The sequence below is a fragment of the Pseudorasbora parva genome, chromosome 8 (genome assembly GCF_024679245.1).
Source record: "Pseudorasbora parva isolate DD20220531a chromosome 8, ASM2467924v1, whole genome shotgun sequence".
Lineage (NCBI taxonomy): Eukaryota > Metazoa > Chordata > Actinopteri > Cypriniformes > Gobionidae > Pseudorasbora > Pseudorasbora parva.
The window spans coordinates 37,980,845-38,000,061 of NC_090179.1; the positions used below are offsets into that span (position 1 = coordinate 37,980,845).

General features: G+C 40.2%; 2 protein-coding genes across 7 annotated transcripts in view; both read right to left on the reverse strand.

Moving 5' to 3' along the window:
- Nucleotides 1–3,310, reverse strand: part of zbtb16b (zinc finger and BTB domain containing 16b) — a 69,253-nt gene extending 65,943 nt beyond the window's left edge. The window contains exons 1-2 of the mRNA XM_067451152.1: nt 3,150–3,310; nt 454–1,733 (exon numbers count right to left, since the gene is read on the reverse strand). Coding sequence (XP_067307253.1) covers nt 454–1,679 — 1,226 coding nt within the window. The 5' untranslated portion in view covers nt 1,680–1,733; nt 3,150–3,310. The remainder of the gene's footprint in view (nt 1–453; nt 1,734–3,149) is intronic.
- A 7,122-nt stretch (nt 3,311–10,432) lies between these two features.
- The window catches only part of ncam1b (neural cell adhesion molecule 1b), a 254,592-nt gene continuing 245,807 nt past the window's right edge, over nt 10,433–19,217 (reverse strand). For 3 of the 6 annotated variants that reach the window (XM_067451153.1, XM_067451156.1, XM_067451154.1), the window contains 4 exons: nt 17,331–17,526; nt 16,981–17,097; nt 13,240–13,839; nt 10,433–11,823 (listed from right to left, as the gene is read on the reverse strand). In XM_067451153.1, the coding sequence (XP_067307254.1) occupies nt 11,703–11,823; nt 13,240–13,839; nt 16,981–17,097; nt 17,331–17,526 (1,034 nt within the window). In that variant the 3' untranslated portion in view covers nt 10,433–11,702. The remainder of the gene's footprint in view (nt 11,824–13,239; nt 13,840–16,980; nt 17,098–17,330; nt 17,527–19,217) is intronic. The other 3 variants (XM_067451158.1, XM_067451159.1, XM_067451157.1) reach the window with 2 other exon arrangements.

Sequence of the window (19,217 nt, forward strand, 5' to 3'; positions counted from 1 at the left end):
GTAACGCAGATATGACGCACTGACAGGCGACTCCCTCAGACGTCCTGATCCTTGGTTAAAATAGCAATTCTCTCACAATTTATAAATAGTTGGAAACATTTGGGATATTGAAAGAACTCAACTGAACAAAATATATAACACTGGCCTAGAGGTTTTTGGATATTTTACTGCAAAAATACTACATAGTGCACCTTAAAGTTTAAAAAAACATTCAGTTTTTTCCATTCCATTGCTTGCGTTTTATGTTTTCCCAAACAAATGGCTTTCGTTTTTTTCCGTCGCCCAAATTTTTTGGTCACCATTCATTTTGATTGAATGGAAGACAGCAGCGTGAACATTCTGCTAAGTTTTTCTTTTTGGCATTCCACAGAACAAAGAAAGTCATAGGATTCCATTCCTTATATAAACACGATGACAAACCATGACAGGAAAGCCTCAAATAACCTCACTCACCTGTGTTGTTCAGCAGCTTCATTATCAGGCAGCTCCATATCACACACCTCACATCGTTCTCTCTGGGTTTGGACCTCGTGCTTCACATTTGCTGTGAAATCTCCGAGCTTGCTTAAGAACTCCCTCTGAATCAAGCTCTGATGGAAAAGCCCCCCATATGCACTGAAATCCATCGACATGGCCAGGGAGGATGGCACGTGTAGCGACGAGGCCATGGACACAGGCAAGGGCAGCATGCTTTCGCTCTTATGGTTGGACGGGATAGAGCACAGCGAAGCAAAATGTCTGTCAGTCAGACTGGCCATATTGACCAGACCCACTTGGCTGTTGTCTCCTTGGGAATCAGCAGAACTGTCTGCGGAGTGGAGCTCACGGGCGCTGGTGATGACGCTGCCTCGGGTGGGGGTTCCAGGAGTGTCCCGGTGCTGCCTGGAATCGCTGCCGCCCTCCCCGTTGCGGTGGTAGCCGCCATCGTGTTGGTAGTCCTCATCTACCTGCATCATCTCAGTTTTGATCTTATCTAGCAATGGAGATGCCTTACCAAGGTTATGTGAGAAACTCTGGGCCATGTTGCCTTGGAGGACAGACTGACCCATGCTCATGAGGCCTTCTACAGCAGCTTTAGTCGGACTGGCGGTTGAAAGACCCAGTTGGGCGGACTCTGAAGATCTTCTGTCGACCATGCTAACCAGGGCAAGGCGATGGCGGGCGGCAGCACCATAGCCGGCGTCCTGTATGGAATGTTTTTTAGAGATAAACGTGCTCTTGAGGTACTTGATCCTGCGGTCATCGGCATCTTCTGCCCCGTTCTCATTCATGCTCACGTCTGCGTCGTTCTCTTCGGACGCCTGGATGGTTTCCAAGATCTTCAGGCATTGCTCCTCCAAGTATTCTATCTCCAAAATCTCCGCGGCGTACAGCAGGTCGTCCAGGTCCTCCAGCTTCGCTTGGAGCGTGGCGGTGTAGGCGTACTCCAGAATCTGCTGGAAGGTCTTTGGTGAGAGGAAGTCCAGAGTGTAATGTTGGCTGTTGCGGTGGAACAGGATCTCGAACATCTTACTAGCACATGCGAGCACGGTTCTGTGGGCATGGAACTCCTGGCTGTCGACCATGATGACCACATCACACAACGTCCCAGAGAGGCGCATCTGGTTGGCCTTCTGCAGGAGCGACATGGGGTGGCCGGGGTTCTGGAGGTGGATCGCACCCATTTTAGTCAAATCCATTACCTCGACGTTCACCGAACCATCTCACAGATTCGCTTCTCTCCTTGAGTGCTCCTGTAAAGGTCAATCAGTCATGTAACAAAAACAAGAATGAGGACTACGTCATATGTGCAACGCTCAGTTCATTCATTTCAGTTGCACAGGTCATGTTAATCATCACTCAAACAGGTTAACTCAGTGCTTTGAGAAAAAGACAGCGTTGTTGTTGAACATTCGCACAGAGGCACTAGCCAAACATCACAAAATGTACTTAATGTTACGCAATCGCAGGGATAGTAGTGGAATACTGCCAGGTGAAACTGAACCGACGGCATTCGACGCATGCCCGAGAGGAACGTAGAATTCTAATATTGTTCTTTAGTCAACAAGGATAATTTGTTTTAATTGTGCCCTTAATTTAGCACATTCCTGCGGTAGAACAGAGTAAAATCTCACCGCAGGAGTGACATTTTAATCTACATCAGCTGCTCTATAAAAAACTGAATTAGGCTAATTGTCTAAGCAGTTTATATCTTACTTAAAGATCAACTACAGATAGATAAAGTGATAAAGTGTTCAGTTACCAATTTAGTTTTTTTTCTTACACAGTGATAACTAATAAGTTTCACTTAAGTATGAATTAAATCATTTATAAAAACCGTAACAACAACAATGTGATAAATTGTGAAAACAAATTATGGAGAAAAGTGTCAATCAAAAGATTATTATTATTGTATTACATGTATTATTTTATCATAACATCAACAAATACAGTGAAATTAAAATATATAATATATAAAAACTCTATTTCTGAAGTATTACATAGCGCTTTTATGTCAAACCTCAATATTAGATTTTTTTTATTATTATTTATTTATTTTTTGCGCGCGCGCGTAAATGCATTCAAGGCAGTAATGGCATCTGATAAGGTCTTAAAAAGCTGCCGTGGGTACAAAACACTTTATTTCAGAACAACGATATGAATGGGGAAAAGGTACGGATGCACCTTGTCCTTCATGACAATCCCGAATAGGTTGAACACTCATAACCACACAAATTTACCGATGCCGCGAGTTACAGTTTATTGGACACACATATCTATCTTTGACTATATTACATTTACGATCATATTACGTTCGCAAATCATGAAGGAATAAGCAACAGATACGAGGCAGAGAAGACAGACATGTTTCCTCCGTGCAACAGTCTGTTTCAACATTGTCTTCACTGCATGCACCTGATTGACAAGTTGTTTTAAGCAACGTTCACAACAGTTTGTTCATAAATGTATTCATGTTATAACACTAAGTCTACGTGTCCCGAAAGCATAAATGAGCATGCAGGAGAGAAGGACGCTGTATCTTAAAAGACAAGAAACAAGTTGCATCCTCGTTCTCGCAGCACTTTAACCAACTAATATTCATTTATATTGTCGGATTCAGCATGTGGAAGAACAATTTAGGTTTAACCGGTGAAGTTAGTTCCACTTACCTGCAATTGGCGCGTAAATTGAACACTTGTTATTAAGGCATCAACATACTGAGGTTCACAGGAGCCGCTTCACGCGCACTACACTCGCCGTTCGGATTCCAATCATCATCATCACCGTGACGTCAAAGCAATGGCTCGCTATTTTCACTGAGGCGCGCCAAGACGCCCCGCGCAGGAACCCTGTGATTATTAGGGCTTTTAGGATGAAGCTGCTGAAGAAAACATTGTTGCTCGTACTGGAATTAAACCAAAACTTCGAGTCATTTTCATATGACTGAAATGAAAGTATTAAGACCAATTACAGCCTGGCGTGCAGTCTACTTACACTTCCCTCAGAGGACGGTTAACTTTAAAGAGCATGACTGCTTTAAAAGGGCTTAGCTTGACCATGAATGAAGATAAAAAGAATGAATGAGAATAAAAGCACCGTGCAGTCAGTCAGGATGGGAGTCTTACCTCATCTCCCAGTCTTATCTTAAGACATGCTGCTTCATTGCCTAAACGTGCAATAACAGCGAAGGATAACCTGGAGAACATTACAGAGCCTCATTATCTTGTCTACTTAAAACTGCAACTCTTATGATTACGGTGTTTTCTTAGAAAACAATGACACCACAAAAACGCATGACAGCTAAAAAAATTCCTTTAATGCAGTTAATAGGTCAATTATTAAATATTCAAGATAAATACATTGTTCTATATGTAGGCCCTATAGGGTATTTTTTGTGTTTGTTTAATGTTATTGAATTAGAAAAAAATGACAAAATGCCAAATTATGCACACTACTAATTCCCTTGCAGGGATTAACTATATTAGGTGGCTTTAACTACTATATACTTACTTTAAATTAATAATTTGATACAATGCACTTATTGTGTACACTGTAAAAAATTATTTAGAAAAAAAGTTACCTGGTTGGTAAATTTTGAGTTCATTGGAATTAAAATTGTGAGTTAATACAATGAACATTTTTTGAGATTCGACAACCTTTATAAAAAATATTATTAAAAGATTTTGTAAGCATATTGGGTAATTGTGTGTGTTTTATTTCTGATGATGCAGTGAAACATGCCAAATAGTGCTATTTTCATGATTTATCACATTATTTATGTGGTACAGATACAATAATATTTTGAGTTTCTATTTATTAAACAAATTTCCTTCATTGTATCAACTCAAATTATTAATTTCAATAAACTCAAAATTTAGGCAACCAGGTTACTTACTTTTTTACCTGCATGTAATTACATCTGTAATTATTTCTGTAGTTACATGTATAATTAGTAGTTATACTTACTTACTACTAATTACACTGTTGACACGCCCCTTACACCTAACCCTACCCTTAACCTTACCCACACCACCACAACTGTCTCTTTACCCTGAAACTTACCCATACCACCACACCTGTCCCTAACTTTACCCTGAAATTTACCCATACCACCACACCTGTCCCTAACTTTACCCTGAAACTTACCCATACCACCACACCTGTCCCTAACTTTACCCTTAAACTTACCCACACCACCACACCTGTCCCTAACTTTACCCTGAAACTTACCCATACCACCACACCTGTCCCTAACTTTACCCTTAAACTTACCCACACCACCACACCTGTCCCTAACTTTACCCTTAAACTTACCCATACCACCACACCTGTCCCTAACTTTACCCTTAAACTTACCCACACCACCACACCTGTCTCTAACTTTACCCTTAAACTTACCCACACCACCACACCTGTCCCTAACTTTACCCTTAAACTTACCCATACCACCACACCTGTCTCTAACTTTACCCTTAAACTTACCCATCCCACCACACCTGCCCCTAACTTTACCCTTAAACTTACCCACACCACCACACCTGTCCCTAACTTTACCCTTAAACTTACCCACACCACCACACCTGTCCCTAACTTTACCCTTAAACTTACCCATACCACCACACCTGTCCCTAACTTTACCATTAAACTTACCCACACCACCACACCTGTCTCTAACTTTACCCTTAAACTTACCCACACCACCACACCTGTCCCTAACTTTACCCTTAAACTTACCCATACCACCACACCTGTCTCTAACTTTACCCTTAAACTTACCCATACCACCACACCTGCCCCTAACTTTACCCTTAAACTTACCCACACCACCACACCTGTCCCTAACTTTACCCTTAAACTTACCCACACCAACACACCTGTCCCTAACTTTACCCTTAAACTTACCCACACCACCACACCTGACCCTAACTTTACCCTTAAACTTACCCACACCACCACACCTGTCCCTAACTTTACCCTTAAACTTACCCACACCACCACACCTGTCTCTAACTTTACCCTTAAACTTACCCACACCACCACACCTGTCCATAACTTTACCCTTAAACTTACCCACACCACCACACCTATCCCTAACTTTACCCTTAAACTTACCCACACCACCACACCTGTCCCTAACTTTACCCTTAAACTTACCCACACCACCACACCTGTCCCTAACTTTACCCTTAAACTTACCCACACCACCACACCTGTCCCTAACTTTACCCTTAAACTTACCCACACCACCACACCTGACCCTAACTTTACCCTTAAACTTACCCATCCCACCACACCTGTCCCTAACTTTACCCTTAAACTTACCCACACCACCACACCTGTCCCTAACTTTACCCTTAAACTTACCCACACCACCACACCTGTCCCTAACTTTACCCTTAAACTTACCCACACCACCACACCTGTCCCTAACTTTACCCTTAAACTTACCCACACCTGTCCCTAACTTTACCCTTAAACTTACCCATACCACCACACCTGTCTCTAACTTTACCCTTAAACTTACCCACACCACCACACCTGTCCCTAACTTTACCCTTAAACTTACCCACACCACCACACCTGTCCCTAACTTTACCCTTAAACTTACCCACACCACCACACCTGTCTCTAACTTTACCCTTAAACTTACCCACACCACCACACCTGTCCCTAACTTTACCCTTAAACTTACCCACACCACCACAGCTGTCCCTAACTTTACCCTTAAACTTACCCATCCCACCACACCTGCCCCTAACTTTACCCTTAAACTTACCCACACCACCACACCTGCCTCTTACTTTACCCTTAAACTTACCCACACCACCACACCTGTCCCTAACTTTACCCTTAAACTTACCCACACCACCACACCTGTCCCTAACTTTACCCTTAAACTTACCCACACCACCACACCTGTCCCTAACTTTACCCTTAAACTTACCCACACCACCACACCTGACCCTAACTTTACCCTTAAACTTACCCATCCCACCACACCTGCCCCTAACTTTACCCTTAAACTTACCCACACCACCACACCTGCCTCTAACTTTACCCTTAAAACTTACCCACACCACCACACCTGTCCCTAACTTTACCCTTAAACTTACCCACACCACCACACCTGACCCTAACTTTACCCTTAAACTTACCCACACCACCACACCTGTCCCTAACTTCACCCTTAAACTTACCCTCACCACCACACCTGTCCCTAACTTTACCCTTAAACTTACCCACACCAACACACCTGTCCCTAACTTTACCCTTAAACTTACCCACACCACCACACCTGACCCTAACTTTACCCTTAAACTTACCCACACCACCACACCTGTCCCTAACTTTACCCTTAAACTTACCCACACCAACACACCTGTCCCTAACTTTACCCTTAAACTTACCCACACCACCACACCTGTCTCTAACTTTACCCTTAAACTTACCCACACCACCACACCTGTCCCTAACTTTACCCTTAAACTTACCCACACCACCACACCTGTCCCTAATTTTACCCTTAAACTTACCCATACCACCACACCTGTCTCTAACTTTACCCTTAAACTTACCCACACCACCACACCTGTCCCTAACTTTACCCTTAAACTTACCCACACCACCATACCTGTCCCTAACTTTACCCTTAAACTTACCCATACCACCACACCTGTCCCTAACTTTACCCTTAAACTTACCCACACCACCGCACCTGTCCCTAACTTTACACTTAAACTTACCCACACCACCACACCTGTCCCTAACTTTACCCTTAAACTTACCCACACCACCACACCTGTCCCTAACTTTACCCTTAAACTTACCCACACCACCACACCTGTCCCTAACTTTACCCTTAAACTTACCCACACCACCACACCTGTCTCTAACTTTACCCTTAAACTTACCCACACCACCACACCTGTCTCTAACTTTACCCTTAAACTTACCCATACCACCACACCTGTCTCTAACTTTACCCTTAAACTTACCCACACCACCACACCTGTCTCTAACTTTACCCTTAAACTTACCCACACCACCACACCTGTCTCTAACTTTACCCTTAAACTTACCCACACCACCACACCTGTCCCTAACTTTACCCTTAAACTTACCCACACCACCACACCTGTCTCTAACTTTACCCTTAAACTTACCCACACCACCACACCTGTCCCTAACTTTACCCTTAAACTTACCCATACCATTTAAGAAGGCTTACTTTAATTTACTTTAATACAACTTCATAAATTGAAAACAAAAGTTTTATTTAAGATTACTTTAATTGCATTTAATGTAGGTTTAAATTAACTATTCGATTCTGACAAAAATAGATTCATTGTTTCTCGTAGATCTACAGATGTTAGAGTTCTATGTTGTGCGATTATGCACTGACCTAGTCCACTAATATCTGAGGCTAATGAAATAGTGCCCTCTGCTGGGCAAGTTCAAGAATTGATAAAGTCTTAAAAATGGTTTCTTTATTGACATTGATGTTTCCATGAAGAACCTTTTAAGGTTCTGACTTTTGTAACCTTTATTTTTAAGAATGTATAGGTATTGTATTAGTGTCTAGGAAGAGAATTAGTAATTAAAAGAAGTTGGGCAAACAATTATTAGTAAAAAAATAAGTAACCCATTTTCCACTATTATTCCTATTATCATCAAAATGGGATCTCTTCCAAACAGTGTCTTCAGAACCTTTTCGCTCTTTTAATTGTATTTTTTAATGAGTGTTAGCCTATATCCTAAGTTACCGCCGTTTCATTGTAACAACAATAACCATAACAACTACAGTAGTGTTGTAATAGACTGGTCTTAAAGGGATAGTTCACCCCAAAAATAAAATTGATATGTATCTGCTTACTCCAAGGACATCCAAGAGGCATGTTTGTTTCTTCAGTAAATTACAAATTAAGATTTTTAACTCCAACAATTGCTCGTATAATGCATCTCAATGGGGTCTAATTAGAATTAATTAGACACCCTCATGTCTTCTGAACATAAACAAATATATTTGTGATGAAATCCAATTATTTAGGTCCAGAAATGTATAAAGACATCATTATAATTGTAAATGTGACTCCAGTGATTTAACCTTAATGTTATGAAGCATCAAGAATAATTTTTCTGCACCAAAACAAACAAAAATAACGACTTTATTCAACCGTTTCGTTCTAGCCTTTGTCAGTCTCCTACGCAGTTTCCGTTGTAAATAGTGCAGCGCTCTCGAGATATACAGCAGCCGATTCTGTTCATGTGAGCACCACGACGCATGCGTGGAAGCTGCAATAATTTTACAACACAGGAGACTGTCACAGGATAAAACAAAATCGTTGAATAGAGTCGCTATTTTTGTTTGTTTTTTGCACACTAAAAGTATTCTTGTTGCTTCATAAACTTAAAGTTGAATCACTGGAGTCACATGGACTATTTTAATGATGTCTTTACTACCTTTCTGGACCTTGAAACTGGTAATTAAATAGCTGTCTATGGAGGGGTCAGAGAGCGCTTCATTATTCATATCTTTATTTGTGCTCTGAAGATGAACTATTTTTGAAGGTCTTGGTCTCAGACGTTTCAAGACCACAACTGCTGATATATCACTATGCCAGCACATTGTCTGATTTATTTATTAACATAATCATTGTGACTGAATGTAAAACTTATTGCTTCAGATTTTCTTCTTTTCTTCAGATTTGAATTTCTAATTTTATTTATTTTGCCGGTTCAGAAATGAATGAGGGATTGTATCAAAAAATCTCATCAAAATGCTCACAAAATGTAAGATATTGTTGCAAAAAAGTACTTGTATAAAATCTGGATTTTTATATTATAACGTGATATAATTAAGCATTAGGCCTATCACAAGACAGCTGTTTTCACAAATTTGACTATGATTTCAACAAACATTCAATAAAAAATTTTTTTTTAGATATTCACAAAATTATTTATGCATTTGGAATTTACCAATTCAGATGCATCTCCTGTACAACCAGTGCAAAGATAAATATAGTTGTTAATGATTTCTTTTGATTGGTAACAGCTCTATAAATAAATATGAATAGTCTTATTCTAATTATATTAACTAATTAAAAATAAGGGTTATGCTTTATTTTGATAGTCCACTTTAAACATTCTACTAACTATAAGTAACTTTGCAACTACATGTCAACTAACTCTTTCTGTCAGTAGACTGGTAGGTTTTGGTTAGGTGTTAAGGTTCGGGTTAATAGAATAAGTTGAATTGTAGTTGCCAAGTTACTTTTAGTCAGTAGAATGTCTGTTGGGGGACCAACAAAATAACGTTTTAGTCAGTCTACAAATACTAAAATGCCAGTTAGTTGCAAAGTTACTTATAGTTAGTAAAATGTCTAAAGTGGACTATCAAAATAAAGTGTTACCAAAAAAAGTCATATCTCAGGCACTAATGTGGATCTTTATGCATTTAAGAAGTTCTGGTCTTGGTCTCTTATCCCCTCAAAGTCTTGGTCTCAACACACTGTTGGGGCGGCAGTGGCTCAGTGGTTTATGTAGATTGTCTACAAACCGAAAGGTTGGTGGTTCAATCCCCGGTTCTACCTGACCAAGTGTCGAGGTGTCCATGAGCAAGACACCTAACCCTAGCTGCTCCCAACGAGCTGGACGGCGCCTTACATGGCTGACATCGCCGTCGGTGTATGAATGAGTGTATATGGATGGGTGAATGTGAGGCAAAAATGTAAAGCGCTTTGGCTGGCCATAGGGTCTGTTAAAAGCGCTTTATAAATGCAGTCCATTTACACATTGGTCTTGGTCTCAGATTAGGGGGACTTTTATGGTATCCTAACTATTTGTACAAATATCCAATATCCAATAATCCAAATACTAAATCCAAACTTACAGTTTTGCTGTTAGGTCACATCATCTAAACATACGGTGGCTTTTTACACAAACACAACAGATCTTTAATGTTTTAATGAGTTTAATCAAAATGTGTTAGAACAACACAATTTACAACATATTCTTTGCTTGTCATTGTAAAGCTCACCCATACTGCTATTTCATGGGTCAATTCCCCATAGGCTATACATGGAACGATTTAAAGTTTTGGGACAAACTGGCAGTGAACAACTGAACAACTTGTGTGCTGTGGGCAAACTAAATTATCTTTCATTCTACTAAGAAAACGATAGAAATCATGAAAGCACCCAGAACCGGCACCATTTCTCTACCATGAACTGGCTCGCACTATTCGGGCCAGAGATGGGCAAGCAGACGGTCATGCAATGAGTGATGACATAACTCCTGTCAGAGTCACGTGTCCCATCAGTCCCGATTCATACAGGACTGTTAACATACGTCATGTTAGAAAAGGACAATCAGTGGCTACTGCAAAGCTATGCAAATTTTCTCATAGAAGAAACAGAAAAAAGACAACAACAACAAACAAACAAAAAAAAAAAAACATCTCGATAACACAATCACAGTGCACAAGCTTGCAGGTGACGGTGTGAAACATTTCTTGAGGTACACGGTATAAAAATGAGCAGATATTTAGTTTAAGTCGATGCTTTAGGAGCACGTTGAAAGAATGATTTCATCTATAAATCCCAGACATTAGAAACACACGATAACTGTAAAAACAGATCTAATAAAGACTTCAGTAGAGAATAATTTGAAATCTTTATCAGACTTTCGGTCACATAACAGCGTGTTAAATATCTTACGATATCTTTGTCTTTACATAACTGCCATTATGAGTAATCATCATCCAAGAGGCATCCAAAGTTAAGTGTGAATAAAATATAATGGTAATAAAATACAAAACTAACAACTAATCAAACCTAGCCCTCAAACACTCAAGATAAAAAAATAAGAGAAATCATTTACATTTTAACAATGTACTATGTAAATAAAACGCTCATGTATATACTGAATAGATCATTTTCCTGGATAGCTTGATGCCCTGTTGTAATAATCGTCCTTCTGAAGGAAACATGTACAAAGAAACACAAGAACCTCTATAAGAACATCTTTGAATTAAGAGAATTTGCTGTCCGTTTTAACTCCTCAACTGAAACTTCTGAAAGTGTCGCCTAGTCAAATCAACAAAAACTGAAAGGAAAAGCATACATGACTTCTGTCTGTAGAATACACACCGCTTTGTTCAGAAAATTCATTAAGGGCACTGTTAAACAAACGTGTTCATGGTCTCCACCAGGCTTTTACTCTTTTCATGCTTTGCTTTCAGTGTTGTTTGTTAGCGAGAGGGCGTTGGTTTCTGCTCCCGTGTCGGCCGCAACTTTCTTCAGCTCTGCGTTTCCGGTCGTGCTTTTCTCATCGTCCAGAATTTTCCTGGGATTGAGAACATTAAAGAGACAGTCAAGTCAAAAAAAGAACATTATGTCATCATTTGTGCCAAACGTGTCCTCATGTTGTTCCAAACCTGTATGGCTTTATTTATTCTGTCCGTTTCACCGATTAGTCGGGTTGACGAACAGGTCTGAAAGATTCATTCTCGAATCGAACTGACTGAACTCAAGTCACTGAACTGCAGAGGTTTAGAGCTCACTGTCATCAATGCCGTTTCACAAGCTCTTGTTTTGTTTTGATTAGATTTGCATTTGGAAATATTTGTATTCGCTATAAATGTCAAGTTTCCCAAGACTCATTTGTTCATAAATCAAACTACACTGATGGGTTGTACTTTAGTTTGTTTTTGTGTGTATGCCGCGAAAACTTAAAGGTGCACCAAAAAAATGAAAATACTGTCGTCATTTCCTTGCCCTCATGTTGGTCTACACCCATAAGACTGTCGTTCATCTTTGAAACAGAAAGATATTTCAATAAAATCAGAGAGCTTTCTGTCCATCCATCGACAGTCTACTCAACTAACACTTTGAGTTGTGTTACGTCACACGTTTGAGCTTCAGCAAGAACCAATGAGGTTCATTCTTGTGTTACGCCACACATTTGAGTTTTAGCAAGAACCAATGAGGTTCATTCTTGTGTTACGCCACACATTTGAGTTTTAGCAAGAACCAATGAGGTTCATTCTCGTGTTACGACCCCACGTTTGAGCTTCAGCAAGAACCAATGAGGTTCATTCTTGTGTTAGACAGCATGTTTGAGCTTCAGGAAGAACCAACATTTGTAACCCAGTTGCTAAAATGTGGTACAGGGAACCTGTTAACTTGGTACATTACAACATTTTTATTAAAAAAATTAACAAAGGAGCCCAAACTATTAGTTAAGCACAAAGAACGGCACTGAAGTCATTCTTAAAAAGGGAAGATGTGTTTGGAGTTTTGCCGACCGGATACGGCGAAATATTTTTGTCTGTCAACTAGCTCTTCTTCACCTTCGTTGCTCTGGTTGGTTGTAGCGCTATCCTATCGCGTGCAGAGGGAGTTTGAAAGACAACCGTTTATCCCGCCCCTCGGATTGAGCCCTGTCTATGGTGAGTTTCCAGACCAAACATCTTGATGTGGATCTGGCTTGTCAGGCTACCAAAAAAGGCTCTAGCGTTACTCCTGGAATTCAGTTAAAGAGTAAGTCTAGGATTTTAAGAATTATTATCAAATTTGGAATGACATGAGTGAGTACATGGCAGTAAATTTTTTACAACTTTTAAATGACTAAAACTAAAATGCATGCACCAATTCAGATGAACACATGCAGTGAAATTACAACAAACAACCAATGGCTCAACAAACAACAAAAAAGAGAACAAACTAAGAGAACATCTAAAGAGCATCTAGAGATCCATACTCGTCTTGCGCTGGAGCAGATGGGCCACTGGAGCCAGCTGTCCTCACAGCATGTGACCCATCCTGCGGGACGTCTGTTTCTGGAGCCAGTGGGAGTTCTCCATCAATCTCAAGTTCATGATTCACTAAGGGGCTAGCGACACTGCCCTGTGGGCTGATGGGATTTAAAGTGGCATGAGATGCACCCTGAACAGACTCAGGCGACCCTAATTCATTTTCTGTGACTTTTGAGTTTATAGCACTGGGTTGGACAACGCTGGGAGGGGAAGTGGGTCCTTCTGATGTGACCACTGGAGGAACCTCAGCTTGTGTTTCTGGGGCATCACCCAGGTCTACCAGGAGAGTAACATTAGCCGGGTCAGAAGAAGAGGGAGATGAGATGGAGGGTTTGGTGTGAGTTTTGGGTGTGCTGCTGTCGGGTGGTGTCATATTGATGGGGTTAGGAGGGTCAGAAGGAGGTGCTGTGAAGCTGGAGGTAAGAGTGGTGCACTCGCTAACTGGGCTGCTCTGGCTAAGGTCAAAGGTGTCAGTGACTGTGTCTGAGTTAGTGGGCACGGAAAGAGGCAAGTCCACCACTGCAGCGGCAGTTTCCGTCACTTGCCTGTGAGAACAGGGAGAGAACAGAGACACAGACGGGTGATGTCGACACGGGGGGGAGACGTTAAGGGAGAGACACCAAATCATTCCAGGTACAGAATGCGGTTACAACACATAAGCAATACAGATTTAAAATACAGTATTGCATGTAGTGTAACAGAGGTGATACTATCAGTGGTCACTAGAGGGAGTACTTGATCTAAAATATGAAATATGGGGAAAAGAGTGGGAAAAATTGGTATGATGTGAAAGACAACATGAAATCAAAATTTGATCTATTTACTTCCCAGTACACAAGTATAGAATGGTTTGTTTTCATAGTTTTTTCCATTAATAGGTCTTTCTGCACATTCAAAATGGTTACATTTATTTCTGCTGATACAACAATCAAAGCATGAACAGGCAATAATTTTTATGGTGACCATGATAGTCACCTTTCTGATAGGATAGTGAAGAGGTGACAGGAAAAATACATTTAAGGGGGGGAAGGACTACCCAGGTCAGACTCAAACAGACTCCCACTGATTATTTCATTTAGCTCAAAAATACATCCTAATACAGATGTTAAAGATGTAGTGTGTAATGAGGATCTATTGTTTATGAGGATCTATTGACAGAAATGCAATATAATATACACAACTATGCTTGCTGTGGTGTATAAAGGCCTTACATAATGAACCGTTATGTTTTTATTACCTTAGAATGACTCATTTCTATCTCATACACCGCAGGTCCCCTTACAGTGAAGTCGCCATTTTGCGCCACCATGTTCCTACAGTGGCCCTAAACGGACAAACTGCTCTACCTAGCGCTAGTCACTCTCTGCTTTCTCAGACGACATCTTTGTCCTGTGTCGGCCACCGTAGCTTCTCCATGTGCTTTAAACGGGAGCGGTTGCAATTTGCAACCTCACCACTAGATGCCGCTAAAATGTACACAGTGCACTTTTAAAGCTGCTGTATATAATGTTATATAATACTATCATGATCCTAAATATGAATTTATTAAAATGCTTTATAAAAAGAAATAATAGTTAAAAAATATTTTAAATCATGTACAACTATCATTTAAAAGTTTGGGGTCAGTAAGATTTCAGATTGTTTTAGAAAGAAGTCTCTTATGCTCACCAAGGTGACATTTAGCCTATTTGATTAAAAAAAAAAAACACAGTGAAATTGTAAAATATTATTACAATTTAAACAAATGCTCAATGGAAGAGGTAATTGTGAAATATATTAAACAATTTCATGTAATTTTACAAAATAAATAGACACATTTATTTATTTATTTATTTAAATTAAAGGGGGGGGGGTGAAATGCTGTTTCATGCATACTGAGCTTTTTACACCTTTAAAGACTTGGATTCCCATCCTAAACATAGACAAAGTTTCAAAAACTAATGTTGGACGTTTGATGGAGTATTTCTGTGTTAAAAATACTCCTTCCGGTTTCTCACAAGTTTCGGAGAGTTTTTTTCGAGTATGGGTCGACTTGACGTTAATAGAGCGGAAGGTCCTTGTATGGGCCGTACGGGCTCTTCTCCCGGAAGGGTGCGCGCGCGCGTAACTAGAGCGAGAGAGAGGAAATGCACGCTGTAAACAGTCTCTCAGGTGCAGATCCAGTCGTCCGTGAACACTTATGACGCGCCGCGCTCCACTTTATTCCTATGGGTGACGTCGAGCGACTTCAACGCTTCAGCACAGCATTCCGGGAAGGCAGCGCTGCATTTGAACCGATTTGAACGCAGAAATGACGGGAAGCTTCAAGGCATCGCTTCAGTCGCGTCGCAAAGTGGATTTCCACGGTCACTGCTGTCACAGGACTTCACCAAATCATACCAAAGAAGTGTGTTTTTGACAGAGCGGTCCTGCTTTGGAAGATGCCGGTGAGTAAATCAACTTCAAATGTCTCTGCTATTGGCTACCGTCGCATGAGTAAACATCAGTAAACGATACGATCGCGTGCTTCGTCATTCAAATGCGCTAACGGTTACTCCATTGTTGTTCTGTATAACGTTACACTATTCTGACTCTGACGTGCAAAACCGTTTTGCTTGCTACCTCTAAGGTCTAGTCACATACAATAGTCCATAAACCGAATCATGTCCTCATAAACTGCACACAAAGGCCCCTAAATACAGTACATACCACAGAGACGGACATCCTGATGTTGCCGTTTCTCCTGTTCAATTTATTTCAGCCTCAGATTTGATTGTGGATCATTATCTGTATTAGCTGAGATAGATGGGTTTCTCCACGCTTGAGGACGTCACCGCTTTGCGCGCTTGTCATTCTTTAGCTCCGCCCACACGATACGCCTCCAAGCGCTCGTTTTTTTCCGGAAAGACTCGGTACAGCCCATATTTCTTTTATAAATATGATAAAACTAAAGACTTTTCGGCGATATGAAGGATGCAATACTACTCTATAGGTACTCAAGATTGACATGAGATTGACTGAAACTGAGTGTTTCACCCCCCCTTTAATTATCTAATTATTAAATTAATAAATAAATTATTTAATTATTTCAGAATAAACTGGTACATTTAATTGTTGTTTTATTGAAGTCAGTATTTATTTAATTATTTCATTTTGAGTAATTTGGTCCTCCATAGAAAACAGCTCTGTTGCCTAATATTTTTGTGGACACCATGTTTAGCATTCATCGTTTGAACAATTTAATGCCTCCTTTTTGAATAAAAAATAAAATAAAACATCTCACTGACCCAAATTTTGTAAAGATAGCCCTAATAAAAACTGATGAAATCACCAGCCCAGGACACTTTTGCTTGTTTAAAGAACTAATAATGTCTGACTGCAAATGGTGCACTTTTACGCTGAACTTTTTTTGTGTGTGATGCTACATTCACACCACTAGGTGTCAGTATAAGTTCAGGGAAACGTGTTTGAAAACAGTTATTTTTCAAATTTCCATTTGGTGCCGCTAGTGGCACAGAAATAAAGGTTTTGCAGCTTTAAATAGGCTGTAAATATGGTTTCATGTTGTCTTTCAGCGTGAGGTGGTTTGAAACGGCTGTAGGAAACACTGATTGAATGGCATTGAAGAAGTTTTCAGTGATAATGCCGGTCAATAGTATCAGTTAAAAGTGAATAAGCACAGTACTATTACATAACGTTAAGCTTACTCTGGTTCGGTCAGTGGGGTGGTCTCATTGGGCTCAGGATGTCCTTCTGCGTCATGATTGGCTGTGGCCTCTTCCTCTGTCCTCACTTCCACAATGGGTTCTTTAGACACATCTTGACTGAATGCAGAGAGAAGGCATACACATCTGCTCATTATACAGCAATGAGTAGAGCTTGATGAGGTCACTATAGCCGTGGCATAAGAGGAGCTCTTTCATGGCGCTTTTATGATAGAAGAGCTTATGTGCTCAACATTCATATGGTTTTACAATGCAGGGCTCTTAACTGCTCTCGACGTGTAATATGAGCTTGTTTGAGTTGATTAAATATAGTATTGTGTGTGGATACTCACACAAAGGCAGCTTTGCCTGTCTCTATGTCTTTGCCCTTGGTGCCTTGCCCGGGTTTACCGCAGATGCACATGAGGATACCACACTTGTTGATAAAGCAGCAGGTGGCGTCCACGATCAGCAATAGCAGCACACACACCAGTATAAGAATACCAACAATTACGCCAGTGTTCATGGCCGTCCCATCTTCCATTGAGTCTTGAGGAGAAACAGGAGAAATACGGAGACACAGACAGAGCAGGAGGGATCATCAACCCAGACTGGAGATGCACAAAATACATGGAATGTAACAGTAAAGCAAGCATGAGTTATTTTCAGATCCCAAGACTATCAGGATTCAGCAAAGCAAAGACAATTGGTGAAGTCAACAAGGCAAAGCTAACAACTCCCCCTTCCAATGTAATTGTGCACTCACTGAACATAATACACATGCTTGGACTTAAAGGGATAGTTCACCCAATAACTCTGCACAGTTTCAAACGTTTATGACTTGTTTTTGTAGAACACTAAAGGAGAGCTTTTGGAGAACTTTTAATATAATGAAAGTGAATGTTGAGCTCCAAAATAACAAAACAATAACTCCTGTGAATGAGTCAGACTATGAATCCACTGAAAACTCAATGATTCATACACAAACTCGACTTGAGCTCTCAAGTTCAATTTGCTCTATCCGATCCAGTTCACTAAAGGGAAAGATTATCATTAAATTTCAGTGTAATACTCATACATCTACTATATGACTACAGAAGACTTGTGGACAAGTCATAGGGCCCTATTTTAACATTATGAGCGCATGGTCTGAAGCACATGGTGCGTCCATATCCACTTTTGCTAGTTTAACGCCAGGAAAAATGGACGGCGCATGGTCCAAAAGTGTTGTCTCTATTCTCTTAAGAGTCATGTGTGTTTTTGGGCGAGCAGAAAGACTGAATGCTTCTCCAAAGAGCAATCCACTTATGTTTAATATTTTAAAATGTGTGTAATAAGTAGAGGGTACGCACATTGTGCACCCGCCTATAAGTGCATATTACTTTATATCACAAAAAAATACTGCTTCATCGACTTTAGACCAGGTTTCAGTTGGTCAAAGCGCAGTCATTTTCAGTTGCCTCAAAATAGCAAAGCACCAACAATGCGCCTGAACACACCTCGCTTTCAGCGAACAGATACACTGTAAAAAAAAAGTTACCTGCTTGCCTTAAAATTTTAAATTAAATTAAATCACAATCTATATTCATATTAAAAGATTTTGTAAGAATATTTGGTAATTGTGTTTTATTTTAAATGACGCAGTGAAACATGCCAAATTGTGCTATGTTCATGATTTATCACATTTTTTATGTGGTTCAGATACAATAATATTTTGAGTTTCTATTTATCGAACCAATTTCTTTCATTGTGTCAACTAAATTTCAATAAACAAAATTTTAAAGAAACACTCCAGTTTTTAAAAACAGGGCTTATTCAACTTCTTTCCTACTTTTATTTCCCACATGATATGCGAGCAAATGCATTTTTGTCTCAGTACATGCTTTGTTTTGGTTTGGCAGGGTTGCCGTTAGCTTAGCTTAGCATAATGAATGGAATCCTATGTTGCCAGCTAGCATGTCCCGAGTAAAATTGATCAAAAAAAAAAAAAACCCCACCTAATTACTTCTTGTGGCCTACTTATTCACAACGAGTACAAACAGCAATGCAGATTAAGACTAGGCGATTTCCTAGGCAGATATTGACTTGGGACTATATTATGGGGAAGCACAGGCAAAGCACTGCTACTTGGGAGCAGAGATATCACGGCTCTAATCCTCATGTCCTCCGGCTGTTGAGCGATCACAATGTGTTGCGTGATATCTCTGTGCCCAAGTAGCAGTGCTTCGCCTGTGCTTCCC